The sequence below is a fragment of the Anser brachyrhynchus genome (genome assembly GCF_964034855.1).
Source record: "Anser brachyrhynchus genome assembly, chromosome: 5".
NCBI lineage: Eukaryota > Metazoa > Chordata > Aves > Anseriformes > Anatidae > Anser > Anser brachyrhynchus.
In genome coordinates this window covers 59,760,987-59,774,965 of record NC_137699.1, presented here as the reverse complement: position 1 = coordinate 59,774,965, position 13,979 = coordinate 59,760,987, and the positions used below count along the sequence as shown (strand labels likewise).

Here is a 13,979-nt window from a genome sequence, read left to right as displayed (position 1 = left end):
CTCAGGGGGGAAGCTACAGATGCAGAGCCAGAAGGATGGAAATTTTAAAGGAAACCTCTGGGTAAACAAGTCAAGAGCACCCTCAGTAACAAAAGAAAAAACTTTAGATCCAAGAGGATTTTTCCAGGTGATTTCAGTTGCTCTCACCTCATGCAAATAAATTTGACAAGATCTTGGGATTCTTACTGTCTCATTAAATGAATACCATTTCCTAGTGCACAAATTCAAGATCTATTGTCACATTTTTGCTTTGCTGGGAAGAAGCGTGCACGCCTTCTGTTTTCAGAGCTGCTGTCACAGTAGAGTATGATCCCCTTATTTATTAGAATTGATGGGTTTGCACACGTAGAAGCTTGAATACGCTATTTAATAAAACATATCCATGATTCATTTTCATGAAAATCCATGAAAACATGATCTATGTTCATGTTTTCAATTTGCAAATACGATCTAAATCACATAAGGCTTTCAAAAATAAATGATTCTCTTGTACTGTGTGCAACTGAAGAAACCCGTTATTTATAGCCATATCTACGCAGGATAAATGGCTTCTTAGCTTGCCGCTTATAAGCTAGGAATTAATAGGACAAACAGGACTTCATCCCTTCATTTAGGAGTTAAATACGAAGAGGATACGGTAACCAGCACACTGTTAACAGACTGCCTTCCAAGGAACAATTAAAACACTCAGCATCTGAAGGAGCGCTGAATGAAAACACAGACCAGAGAGTTAAGAAAACTAAGTGGACGATTAATTAAACTAAAAAATTAACGCTGTATTTCATTGCAAATGGCACAGAAAGGGAATTCTGCGAGAACTTGTTGCCTTTTTTCTCCTCTGCATTTTCATTCTTTACACTGTAGCCAAATTTTCTGCAAGACTTAATCACGCACTAACACGCACGCACAACAGCCTCATCCTCGCTACATCTCACGTCCTCTTAGGGTACGAAATTGTCACGATGTGCAGCCCCACCTGCCTTAGAATTAAAAAAAATAACCCACCTAGTGCTTCTTGAAACAGCGCCTCTGAGAAATCCCAACACTCGCTGCACTTTTAAATTCAAGCCTCCGAAAACACACTTGAGCCTTACTGACTGTCACTCCAGCACCAAGCTCTCTTCCTTTTAAATGAAGTTACTGCTGAAACTGATGAAGAGCTGGGCTTGGCCTCGAAGGAATGAAGTCACTCCACGACGTGTCAATAAGACGAAAAATGTCTTTTCAGAAAACAAACAACCAAAACCCCACCAGGTGTAGCTCTGCCCCGGCAGCTGCTGAAACGTGCCCAGACCACATGCAACAGCTCTGCTGAAGCTTCCCTGCCCCTAACCGATGAAAGCAGCGATCAGTGGCACTTAACAACAGCTTTTTGGAACCTTTTTGGAAATACAGTTCATACAGAAAGGTGTTTTTGCACCCCAAGCGCTGTGGAGGTTATAACGCAGCGGTTGACAGTGCCCAGCCTCAAAGAGCAGCCTCGGGAGGGGTTAGCTGATGCTAACGGCGTACCGGTTTGGGGAACGCCGCAGCGGCAGAGCCAGAACTTAACATTAATTCCGCAGTTCAGCATTAGGAAAGCAAACCCGTGAATCCATCCCCCTGCCCACGACGAGGAACTCCCGCAGGTTTAAGCAGCCCCCCCGTCGGAGGCGCACCCCTCGCTCCCTTCCCAGTCACCCCCTTTCCCCCCGCCGGGTCTCCCCGGCCCCCCAGCACCGCTCGGGACCCCCTTCCCTCAACCCATCCCCGGCAGGGTGGACCCGGGGGGCTCCCCTCACCACCCACCTGGGCTCCGGCGGGGCGCAGGGGGCTCCCTCGGCTGCCTCTGCGGCTGAGGGGCGGGAGAGCCGCCGGCGCCCGCTCGCCGAAGCCGCGCCCAGGCACCCTACGTGCGGCTCGGCAGCCGCCCGGCCCTGCCGCCTACGTGTGGCCGTGCATGCGGGGCACGGCTCGGTTCGCCCCGGCTCCCTTCAGCCCCCCCCTTCCCGGCGGCGGAGCCCCGGCAGCGGGGCAGGGCGTATGAGCGGCCGCCCTGAGGGGGCCGGCCGAGCGTGCGCGAAATGGCGGCCGCGGCGGCCAGCTCGGTGCCCGGGCTGCAGGCGGACTGCGAGGAGCTGCTCGGAGCCTTCCAGGAGGCGGACACCATCCGCTTCGAGCGCTTCGTCGAGCTGTGGAGGGAGCGCCGCTTCCACGCCATCTTCTAGTGAGTGGGAGGTGGGGGGAGCGGTCCCCTGTGCCCCCCGTCCCGCAGCCCCCCGGCGCCCAGCTCCCCCCCGGCTGGTGAGGGGGTGTTGGTGAGGCGCGGTTCCCTCAGGGAGGGCTCCCGGGAGAGGTTTGGCAGGAGTGCAGGTAAAGGACAACAACAACAAAAGGTTAATCAGTTGTTCCATCAAGTACTAGGCCGGTTTATTTTGTCTACTAATTACACACGGAGTTTGGACGCTGATGGTTGGAACTATAGCAGTAGTATAGTAGTAGGATCCTGGTGCAATCCTTAAGAAATGGTATTAAAAAATACGGCTATGGGGTATTGCATTTTTCACTGTAGATCTCACTACAAGGGGTTACTATGTGAGACCTCAGGGCCTGGCCATCTTTCAACACTTCACAGAACTTGAGCCCTGTGGTAATATATTTTAAAATACATGATGCTGGTTTCTGTGTTATGGACTTTGTAAAGCCTGTGCTTTTATAGTCACCTGCTGTTAACATAGTTCCTTTTTGTTTACTTTAGTGGTAGAATAAGAGCTCTGGAGAGGAATAAGCTCACAAAGAAGACGTTAGATCTGGCACAGCAGTACTTCTTGCCACCGTATGCGTTCCAGATTAGAGTTGGTGCTCTGTACCTTTTGTATGGGCTCTACAATACACAGCTATGCCAGCCAAAACAGAAGGTAATTGTTCTTGGGTTTCCTTCTCAGGAGGTACTAGACGGAAGATGTTTTGTATACCTCTGTATGTTCTGTCATCGGAAATGGGCAGGGTATTTCCTTTCACTTTCTTAAAGTAAAAATATTTAGAATCAAAAGGTCTTTTTGGAAAAGGTAACCTTTCAGACACCATTGGGTTTGAGAACTTAAGCGGTCGTGACTACAGTACTGTTTATACCTTCTAAATTGTAGCTGTGTTCTTAGAAATCTTGTTTGTAAGACTAAAGAAGTGAAGAAGACTAGCTTTCAAAATGGGAACTGAGAATGTACTACTCATCAAATGCAGGGAGAAGTCCATTGCAGTCCCAGTCGTTCCTTAGAATTTCAAGAGAATGAAGGCAGGTTAAATTATTTCCAGTTCCTGTTAACTAGAAGTGGAATATGTGAAGAAGTGGAAGGTTTGAATACCTGAATGACGTGCCTGCTTGCTGCTTTTAGGGGAGGAGATCAGTATATAAAGGAGTTGGAAAATCAGTGCAAGGAGAAGCGGTTTATTTGGCAACTGTCACGTATGTTGTGTGCATATTAACAATCAAGTCCAAATTCTTTACATAGAAAACAGAAATCTAAGTGTCCTGCAGTGATGCCATTACATCTCATATCTTAACTTCAGAGAAGTCATTGCCTTTTACGGAGATGAATTTAGGCAAATTTAAAACAGCTGCTATATAGCAAATGTTAGAGAGTCCAGGAATCATCAAGGAAGGTAGCTTAGGTAGAATAAAATTTAAGAGGACAGTGTAGATGGGAGAGGAGGAAAAGCAAGAAATGAGAGACTTTAATGAGTTTGATTGGCAACAGATCATAGTACAAGTATTGTTTCCTAATTACCTAGTGAATTGGAGCCTTCTAGGAGTGCATTTTGTTTCAGACGCCTCAATATGAAGAATTAACTTTTTCAGATATCGTAGAGGACTTTTCTTCCATGTCACTATCATAGCCAGCACCTGCAGTAAGAATATTTAACACAACAGTACAATAAGCTTATCTGCAAAATTTGTTATAGTAGGATCCTTTCCGTAGTTCTGTGATCGTGTGACATGCTGCATCCAGACAGCCAATTATTGTGCGTGTAATGTGGTCACAGCAGTCAGCTGAATTTGTGTTTGTTCATTGAAATACACATGTCAGTATACTAATAAACAATTGATTTGTTGTAGATCAGAATTGCATTCAAGGATTGGCCTGAAATCCTGAAATTTCAACAGGAGCTGATAGATTCCCAGCACTATGATGCAGCATACATCTTTAGGACACTGCGACTTGCCAGAGCATTCCATTTCACAGCAATGCCAAAGCTAGTGAGTTATTACATTAACGGCTTATCATTTTTAATAAAGTATCTTCACTTTCAATCGCTGGCAGTTCAACAACACTAATTTATTTAGTTAAGCTTTCATGCTGTGTTGAGATGTACTATGTCTTGCTTTATATAACTAGGTATGTAATATATGTATAAATATGTATAAAGCTTAGAGGATGTTTGAATGTAGTGTGCTTCTTGCCTGAAAATATTTTTTTCCAGTATCTAATGTTCTCATTAGATTTGAGATGTCTCATGATTTGTGGAAATGGTGAACTCTTGAGTTTGGTTGCTGGATTAAATTCTTGACTAGGGAATAATTTTCAAAAAGTGCTGAGTGAGTGCTTGACGATGAAGCTGCGTGCTATGTTGATGAGTTAATTTTATGCCTTTGAGCATCTCTTAATTGTTGGATATGCGGTAAGGATTTTCAAGAGGAGGTGCAGTTTAAGTTGACTGTTTAAGTTACAAAATGTTGTCTTCTGCTTTAGCTAAACTACAGAACTAAGAAGAAGATTCAGGAAAATGAATTTAAAGAAGAATTTAAGGACCCAAGTAACAGAGTTAGCAGCCTCATCACTAATGATTTGTTGGAGGTACAGTAACTTTAAACAATAGATTAACCACTGTTTGTGTTTTTCTCGTGTCCGAGAGCTGTCACTTTTCTAATTAGCTCAAGATTGTCCTTTATGAGTTGTCTTAGGGAATGCAGACCAAGGTAATAGTCTGTGTCAGCAATTTTTCTGAACGTTTTGGAAGAACTGTGGTACCTGTTGGTACCATATGATACCTGTACCATACACTCCAACGTTTTGTGGCTTTGCCTTAGTAAAATGTAAAAGGGGGAGGGAAAAAATGGTGAACTGTCACTTAGGCAAAGGAAAATGGAAAACGGTGGGTTGTGGGAAGCAGGTTTGTTTTGATATGTCTGCAGCTTTCAGCTGGAAGCTAGGTACTAGTAACAGAAAATGAATGATCTGCAAGATTATAGTGTTCTCAAACCTTTATTTCTCCTTTTAAAACATGTTTTTATTTAATAGGTAACAATTTTTTGTAAATAAATAATTCAAGCAGCGTATAGCTTACATTGCTTGTTATGACTCAATGGTAGGTCTTTGCTTACATAATTTTTCCAGTTGCTGCTAGCAAATATGTATCATCAGTAGGGTTGACTACAGTGCTACAAAATTCAGTAATCTGTGAAATGACAGTGTGAGTAGACTGTGAAATGCTTCCTCCAGAGAGAAAATAGACTACCATATCAGACTGAAATCTCAGTGGTACTGAGGATCAGCTCTCACAGAGACTTCTTTCTCAGTTTAAATAATGAAAGGTACTCTTTCTTCTATTGCTTAGTTGGTGGTCTGATGGGAAAGTGCTAGGTAACATTATTGCTAGGCTCCCTGAAAGTGAACTGATAGAAACAATCTCACACTTCTGCTACTGCAGTGGTCTCTAGAATAGTTTGTATAACCTTAGTTTTTGTTCAGTGAGAATTAGTATCAGTCTACTGCTGTAATCTTTTTCCTGAAAATCATCTCTTTTTTGTGTTTTAGGAGCTGATGAATATCCATGAGCACTATCAGAAAATGAAGTGTGTCATATCAGCTGACAAATCCCAGCCAGACAAGGCCCTGAGCTTGATAAAGGATGAATTTGTAGTTACTCTTAAAGACATAACTTTGGAACATCAGGAATGGCAGCAAAAAAGAATGGTAGGTAATACCAACCATTATGCTGTGGCAATTTAACAGATCATGTGAACGTGTAAGAACTGGCGTAGCGTCATTACCTGTGAACATACTCTGTAAATCTCAGAAGTAAGCAGAGGAACTGGAACACTGAAGGCACGGATTAAGTAAAACCCTAGGCAGAGTTACGGTGTGGTGGGAAGGACAATGGCTTCTATTGCCTCTATGATAATGTGAATGATTGCTTAAAGGTAAGCCCTGGAAGAAGTGGTTTGTGGATAGTATTAGAATGCCTCTGTGAAATAGCTCTGTAACAGTCTGCGGTCAAGGAAAGGCTGTAGTGTAATGTTGGTGGAAAAAATCAGCATATGCGGTTACTTAAATATTTGGAGTGTTTTTCAAAATTCTTGAATTTTTTAACTGCTTTGTGAACGATAGACATTTAAAAATATTCTCTTATGTATTTTTTCAGAAGTTATTCCTAAATGCTAAAGAAGCTGATGAAGTGCTAAACAAAAAGGAAGAAGGAACTTCACTAGAATCAGAAGTAAGAAGAATGAACTTGTTTGCTACGTTGCACAGGCAAAATCTGTTAGTTCCTTAACTTCAGATCACAGTGGTCTGAAGTGGTGTATGTCAGGGCCCGTGTCAAAGTAAATTCCAAGAATAGCTAGTGAGGTTGGGATTTGGTTTTTTAAATTGCATTGTTTTCTGTTAAGCTTTGAGCATACCCTGCTGTGGTAGTTCTTGGATGCTTGTAATAAAAAGCTATGGCCTCTTTCAAGTAAGGAGGGGAAAGAGACATGTTTTCTTGGCCAAACTCCTTTATGATTCCTCCTAGAGTTTCAACTAAATTCATTATCCACTTTTTATGCTACGTAATTCCCTTGTGTTGTTTTTACCTGCTTGCTTCAACCTTGAATTTGAGTAACATATGAAGTTTCAGATTTTATTTTTTCCTGCTGGGCTGTGTAACTGAAAGCAACCGACATTATGCTCTGCATTCTTAATGGAGTTTGAGCATTTTTTCATTAAGAAATAATTTGTCACCACTTATTGTAGAATTAGAGCCATAGCGAAATATTGCTCAAATCTAACTTAATATTTTGTTTTAATATTGCTGTAATATGAAAACTTTTTCTGACTGATCTTTTTGTTTCTTTGCAGGGTTCCGAAAGAGCAAATGCGTTGGCTAGAATCAAATACAAGTCTTATTCTGCAGTTGTTGAGGTAGATACAAAATTTGATGATAGGGATGTATTTGGTTTTAAATAGTAGTTTTAAGTACCAGTTCAATGTAAGCGATTTGTCAGAAGGGAAGGAGTTAAAATTGCACTATATAATTCCACTTTTGCATGTTCTACTTTCCGTATCTAACACAGTGGGAAAACCTAAAGCCCTCAGTGTTGTTAGTTTTAGGGAAGCAATGCAATATGGTCTGTGCCTGGGGGATTTTCATTTCTGGGATATCTTTTATTATCTGTACTCTGCTTTTTAATAGATGGAATTTTATGTAAATGGAATTTAAAAATACTTGTGATTTTAATTGTTCAAATTCCACAAGGCTTAGGTGTTTGAAGCTGTGAAGATGGTTATGAAAATGGAACTTAAGGTTTTAAAGTCACTTGGCAAACTTTTGAAACATTGTTTCAATAAGTACTACTTTTAAAACATTGCTGAATTGCCTTTTTATGGCAGACCTATATAAACACTACATAATTCCGTGTTTATTTAAATCAGTTATGGGAGAGTGCATTATTAAATGAAAAAGAACTCTGGAATCTACAATGAACAATCCAGACTTGTGAATATGCAGTGGTACTGTTTTCTGGGCACCTAAGAAAAATATGATAGTAAATAAGCTTTATGATGTAGCAGTTTTTGGAAATGTTCCCTTTGCTTACATGCAGTGGTGTGCAGTATAGCGTAGTTATATAGTGGTGTGTAGTATAGCATCTGTTGATGCCAACAGAAAGTGGTGTGAGCATAAATGATAGTTTCTTTACCTGAATTTTAAAAAATGGGCCCATTAAATCACAGAGTCGATTCTAATGTTGTCGTGTTAAACTGAAAAACAGTAACTAGTGGGAGTCTTCCCTTCCTCCCTGCCCTTCTCCTCTGATACATGAGGAAGTTGATACTTTGGTCTGTGCTGACTCGTTAAGTACTGATGATTTACAGCAACGTGTGGTTGTAGCCCTTTAACTTTTGGTTTTTTTTTATCATTTATGCATATGCTTACCTTCTAGGCCTCCAAATCCAGAAGACATCGTCAGGTAAAATTAGAATCCTCTGAATCAGGATCAGATTATAGGAAATCTCCAAGCCGAAGTAAAAAAAACAGTAGGAGACCACAGCCAGCACTGAGAAGAGGTTCTTTGGAATTCAAAGGTATTTTTCTGGAGAGACTGCAGAAGTTTTTCAATTGCTTTGCCAGCTAAGGCAGCTGGGTTAAACTTTTACTGTTTAGTGGACGTAGAAAATTAGGGAAAAGTTTTGTGATACCGCTTTCATTATTGAACCGTTCTGTCTGGTTTTGACAGTCTAGTCAGGTAGGAAGACATGAGGGCACGCTGTTTATAGTTAAACTGAAGTGTCATAAATAGTTCTGGGAATTTTTGCTGATCTTTGACATATATGAACTCTTCAGTGAGTGATTTATTTTACTATCATAGCATTTATGCCATCTGGATTTGTGCATTTTTTTTCACTTTCTTTCCACATATTTGCGCATCCCTGCTTATGCATCTCTTCTTTTTTCCCTTTTTTTTGGTCTTCCAAGAGTTTATTTTGATCTTTGTGTCCTAGTTCTGAAAACGTGGTAAATGGCTTTTGTCTTCTGAAGGAAATCAGCTTTCTGATGTCTGACTTTTAAGCTGATAAAAGTTGCTCAGCCACTTAAGTCAATCACTTAACTTACTATTAAAGGTTACATAAATTTAAGCAACAAAGTTGTTTTGCATAAACTTTATTTTGAAGACAGTGATTTCATTTCAGAGTTCTAAAGACTGTTTTCTGATGTACTAAGAGCTTCTGAAAAAATTCAGCCCTCTTCAGAGGTGGGCACCGGGCAATTTTTCTTTAGAACAGTAGGCAACGTATTGGAGAGGGAATAAGGAGAGGATTTTTGAATAATCTCTGAACTGAGGTGGTGATTAATATGCTCTAAGCTTGTACTGTTAGTTACTTTTTATTGAGGATTTCTCTAGTGAGCTATATGAAGATACTTTGAAATGTCGGTATTTCTTCACAGCCTTTGACTGGGAAGTTGAGTTAGCAGCAAGAGAACAGTATTTTAACTGCTGGACCTGAGGTGCAGAAACACACACACACACCAAAAAAAAAACCTGACTTTTTTTCCTAAAAATATATCTGCAGGTGAGATGCAAGCAGAAAAGGAAACTGCTACTCAGCACATCGGGATGCCTATAATCACAGAAGAAGATAACTCAGGTGAAGAAGGTATGATGATTGAAATTCTTACAAGCTGGAGACTTATTTTAATAGCTTTCTACTATGCCATATTTTTTCTGAAACAGAGCCTGGTATTTTGGACCGTGTTTTGTTTCCTTGCAAAAGTTAGGTTAGTCTTCAGCCTGTAAATTGTTGCCTGAAAGTTGAAGCTTTGCTCTGAGGGTTTGTTGTAAGCACACATGATGGCGAAATCCTGTGAATCATGGGTTTTGTACGTAGGATTCATTATATTGTGCTCAGTGTTAAAATTAGTCCAGTTAAAAGACGACTTACTCTCCTATAATATAAATCTCCCTTGAAGAGAACTAATGTATAAGGAGAAGTGATTTTTGGTTATACCCCTACTTATTAAAGATTCCTGTAATAGTAGCTCCGGGAACTTCTGTAACCTGCACTTGAAGATAGAGTAGCCCTTGCTGCCTTCATTGTCGTGGAAGTGAGGGACGCAGAAGTTTCCCCTCTAACCTTAATTTCAGCTGGGTAATTCTTCGAGGCTTAAGTTCCAGTGTACATACATGGTAATAGCTTCCTCCGCTATATTAGAAGTGTTGGGGTAGGAATCTGGGAACTGAGGTAGAAGGATGGATGACGTTGCTATCACTCGTGTTGCTGAAAATAAAGTAAATTTTATTTGGAAGCATTGGTAAACCAGGTTTCTCAAAGCTGATGGTGGAGTTGCTGTACAGAAGCATCAAATGCATTTAGTGTATGCTGATATGTTAATCTCCAGCTGCTCTGTGTCTGTTATCATTATCACTTGAGGGGAACATAAGTACCGTGGAACAGACACTGTCCAGAGAAAACTGCATCGTCTTTTTCTTGAGATACCTCATTTAGTAGCGCTCTTCGAAGAGTCTAGGGTTCTGCTTTGGGGCCACAACTCATATACGGGCAGCCTCTCAGGGGGAGGAGCTAACCTCTTAGATACTAAGTTAACTTATTATCAAAAACTGTGTGTAACAGAAAGATATTTTCATATAAGAGAGAATAGTAAGTATCAAAACATGTTCATTGTGAGGCAGCACATTTGTATTCTCTCCTCTTAAAGAACATATTTGGTACTGAGATTATTACATCTTCTGATCACCTTAGTTAGCTGTAGACAATTTGAAGTCATTCAACTTTTAGATGTTCAGGTTGAAGGCACAGTGGTGCATTTAATGTTGTACTTGATTTTATTTACTTTTTTAAGTTGTTAATGTCCAAATGTTTTGACTTTAAACAAGGAGTTCTCCAGATCGCTTTGACGGTAAACTTGAAGTGTTAAAACATACCAATAAGCAATTTTGTGCTTAATCCTGGGAGTATTGTGTGTCAAATTCACAATGAAATGTTAAGAGTTCACGAGGAACAGAAAGCTGTCAAGGTTGAATTAGTTTAAAAGTACAGTATTTTGTTAATTAGTGGAGTTGTATTTAATATTTTGAATGATATCATATGCCACAGAATCTAGCAAGACTTTTTTTCATATTTAAAGCCATGCAGAGAGGAATTAGGAGATCTCAAGAGCTCATCTAATTCATTTCCTTTTTCTGTGCAGAATTAATTCTACTTTAGTCATTCCCATGAGAGAAGATAGATTGAAAAGCTTGTCAGAAAAATCTTTTTATTTCCTTTCAGAATTCTCTCTCCCCAAGAGGAGAAGAAGATGTTAGAGGATCCACTTGGAGAAGCACTAATGAGAATTTTAATGACAAGTTGTAAATGTCAGACGTTGTTCAAAGTGCTTGTTTGGATGCCTTTGGACGTACAGTAGGAAATGGCTGGGACCAGAACTACAGGTGACACTGGAATATTGGTAGTGACTGGTATACCTTAGCAGTCTCATGGTATAGCACCTGGTGAGTGATGCCTGCGGGAGATGAAGTTGCCGTGTGCTGTTTGAGAAGGGAAGAGCGAGAAGATGATTGCTTTTTGTATTTACTTTGTACAATGTGAGTAATTACTCGGAACTCATGTTGACTTGCAACATTTTTTTTAGCTGAGGCTGTTGGAAGAACAGCTCGAAAAATACTTTCCCATATGAGAGATGTTTGGAATCTTTTGTCTGTGAACGTAATAAGCTTACTGACTGTTTAAAATTAGTACAATAAATCATCTTTCACAGTTTATTTGCTATGTTTTATAGTGTGCAACTTCAGCAATATTTATCACTGATCCCACAGGTGTTGGAATTGAACTTGGTAAGTCTTTTATTGTACTCAGTCTCCAGCAGACCTGGTGTCGTTGTGTATTTGAATGAAGAAACACAACATGCATGTATTAATTTTGCAGATGTCACCGAGTTGTACAAGGGCATGACTAGAACTCAGAATGATCTTTATAAATTGGGGTGTGGATGTGGAAGAAATAGGTGTGGAAATAAACATGAAGCTTTGTATTAAGGACAGGTATGAAACAGGGAAACGATTGCTAGGCAACAGTACTGCAGAAAAAGCCGAAAGACTGAGAATCATAAGCTGTATGTGCGTATTTTCTGTAAACAACAAGCACTAGAATTTGTCATCATTCATCCCTGTAAGGCTATAGCCTTAAATAGTCCCCTATGACAACGACAATTCAAGAAGAACACGGATAATTATTCATTCTCCTTGGTATTTTTCTCTAGTTGAACAGAGCTGAAAAAAATAAGACCTGTCAGGAAAGGCCAACAGAATTGAGGTGTCCTTTTCTACAATAAGAAGTACAAAATAGAAATATGAAAGGTTTTCAATATAAAAGGGGCCTAAACTGAATGAATTAGTTCGGCAGGTTTCTCAAAGGCCAAAGGAATTAAAGTGCCTTTATCTAGAAGAAGCTGTGAAGTGTAAATATAAAGGGTCTGAATATAAAAGAGGCATGTATTAAATGCATTAGTTGGTAAGGAGGAATGGGCCTAAATGATGAACAGGATGGATACTGGAAAAACTAATAATTAAGCACTAGTGTTGCACTGGAAACTTTGTTTATGGGCAAAGAGGAAACACTTTTTAATAAAGCCAAGAATGTACTGTATAATTAGGTGAACAATTGAATATTCAGTTGAATAGCTAAAAACTTTACGGTTTAATCCAAAAGTCATTATTAGTCCAGATGTAGTCATTACAGAAAAAGAGTACATCTATACAGGCAAAATAAAATCTCCATAGAAGTAATTTACAGTTAAATTTATCATATATACATTTAGTTTCTACTCCTTTTTCCTGGTGTGACATACTTGCTTCCATTTATCTTCTGGTGCTGTTTGTTATGTTTAGTCTGTTGATTTAAAAAAAAAAAAAATCACAGATGTGTTTTTGTTAAAAAGACTCATCTGTAGTTACAAGTGTGGGCAGGTATCATATCTGTTAATTTTGAATGATTTAGTTTTATATGGGTTTTCTGACAGTAATAAAGGCTGTGCTTTTCTGTTACTAGCAAAATTTATTCTGCCCCTAATTTTTAATGAGCAAATACAAGAGATGTAAAGAAACCTCCTAAGGAAAACATAACCAGACCTTTTTTGGTCAATATTGTCTGCTCATCGTAATGCTGTTAGGATCCTGTGGGCAATACTGCCTTTGTCCATTTAGTCAACTCCAGCTGATGCTCTGGCTGTGGATATGGAGGCTGACAGAGAAGCCTCTGGTATCCTGATGTTGCAGAGGATGAACAACAGTATTGGTGCAACAGAGGAACAATTTGAAAATGAGATACAGAGAACTCGAATCTCTTGGGAAACCCCAGGACTGTTAAAAAAGATACAGATCTCTTCCTAGCAGGTACTGGGTTTATGGCTTCAAATTCACTGCTTATGAGTTTCTTCACTTGGGAGGTTGTTTAAGGATGAACGTTGCAGCACCAGTTCCCTTCTGCCATTCCTAGGCACTAAGGTTAAGTTAGGTCTTCCAGCTACAGGATTTTAAGTTCTTCTCTTGAAGGAAATCTTGAAGGTGGTTTCTTTATTTCCCTCTGACTTGCAGGTTTCTTTCTCAAGGAGACTAAAGACTAAACACATGTACAAAAACTTACTTTTCACTTTCTTGACATGCTCCTTTCAGCTAAGTTATTATTCTGTCAAGCATACATTGCTTATGCTTCCCTGAAGTAGCAGTTCTTTATAATGTGACCATCTTGTTTGCCTCATTTTGTATCTTTGAACCATCCCAAGAGCTGAGTAGGAGCATTTTTCAGTTTTTGATATTCAGTGACATGAGTTCTCCTGCAGACTCTTCTGAAAACGATTTGCAAATCAACATCTGATGCGTGCAATGGCTTGAATATGCACTAAGATGGGTGCACTCAACTAGCAGTTATTTTAATATTATAATTATGAAAACAAGTGTGTTCTTTAATTTGTTTATAAAATAACATAGATGTAAAAAGTAAGTTATGCTTAAGGATAAACTTGACTGATGACTATATACAGTGGTAGTATTTCAAAAGAGTAATCTTTAGAATTTTGAGGCAACTGTAAACAACACTTCATACTGCTGGTGTGATCTCTCTTAAAAAAAAATATATATATATATATATATATATATATAAATTCCCTTGCTGCAGTCTGGTGAGCAATCACAGGCTATTAAAAACAAGAGAGGGAATTCCTAAGATGCTTCA

The 13,979-nt window shown here is 39.6% G+C and overlaps 1 protein-coding gene across 1 annotated transcript; it reads left to right on the top strand.

Annotated features, from left to right (window-relative positions):
• The first annotated feature begins 1,924 nt into the window (after nt 1–1,924).
• On the top strand, nt 1,925–11,510 carry SNAPC1 (small nuclear RNA activating complex polypeptide 1). Its single transcript, XM_080596373.1, has 10 exons — nt 1,925–2,206; nt 2,738–2,897; nt 4,094–4,234; nt 4,728–4,832; nt 5,793–5,951; nt 6,400–6,474; nt 7,095–7,157; nt 8,177–8,318; nt 9,306–9,389; nt 11,022–11,510. Exons 1-10 carry the CDS (start codon nt 2,064–2,066, stop codon nt 11,054–11,056), a joined length of 1,107 nt encoding a protein of 368 aa, XP_080452499.1. The 5' UTR covers nt 1,925–2,063; the 3' UTR covers nt 11,057–11,510.
• Nucleotides 11,511–13,979: the final 2,469 nt, after the last annotated feature.

Excerpts from the sequence above, each read along its gene's own strand:
- SNAPC1 (XM_080596373.1), top strand. The coding sequence starts at position 2,064 with ATGGCGGCCGCGGCGGCCAGCTCGGTGCCCGGGCTGCAGGCGGACTGC. Across the intron at positions 2,898-4,093 it reads TATGCCAGCCAAAACAGAAG|ATCAGAATTGCATTCAAGGA; the intron begins GTAATTGTTCTT and ends GATTTGTTGTAG. Across the intron at positions 8,319-9,305 it reads AGGTTCTTTGGAATTCAAAG|GTGAGATGCAAGCAGAAAAG; the intron begins GTATTTTTCTGG and ends ATATATCTGCAG.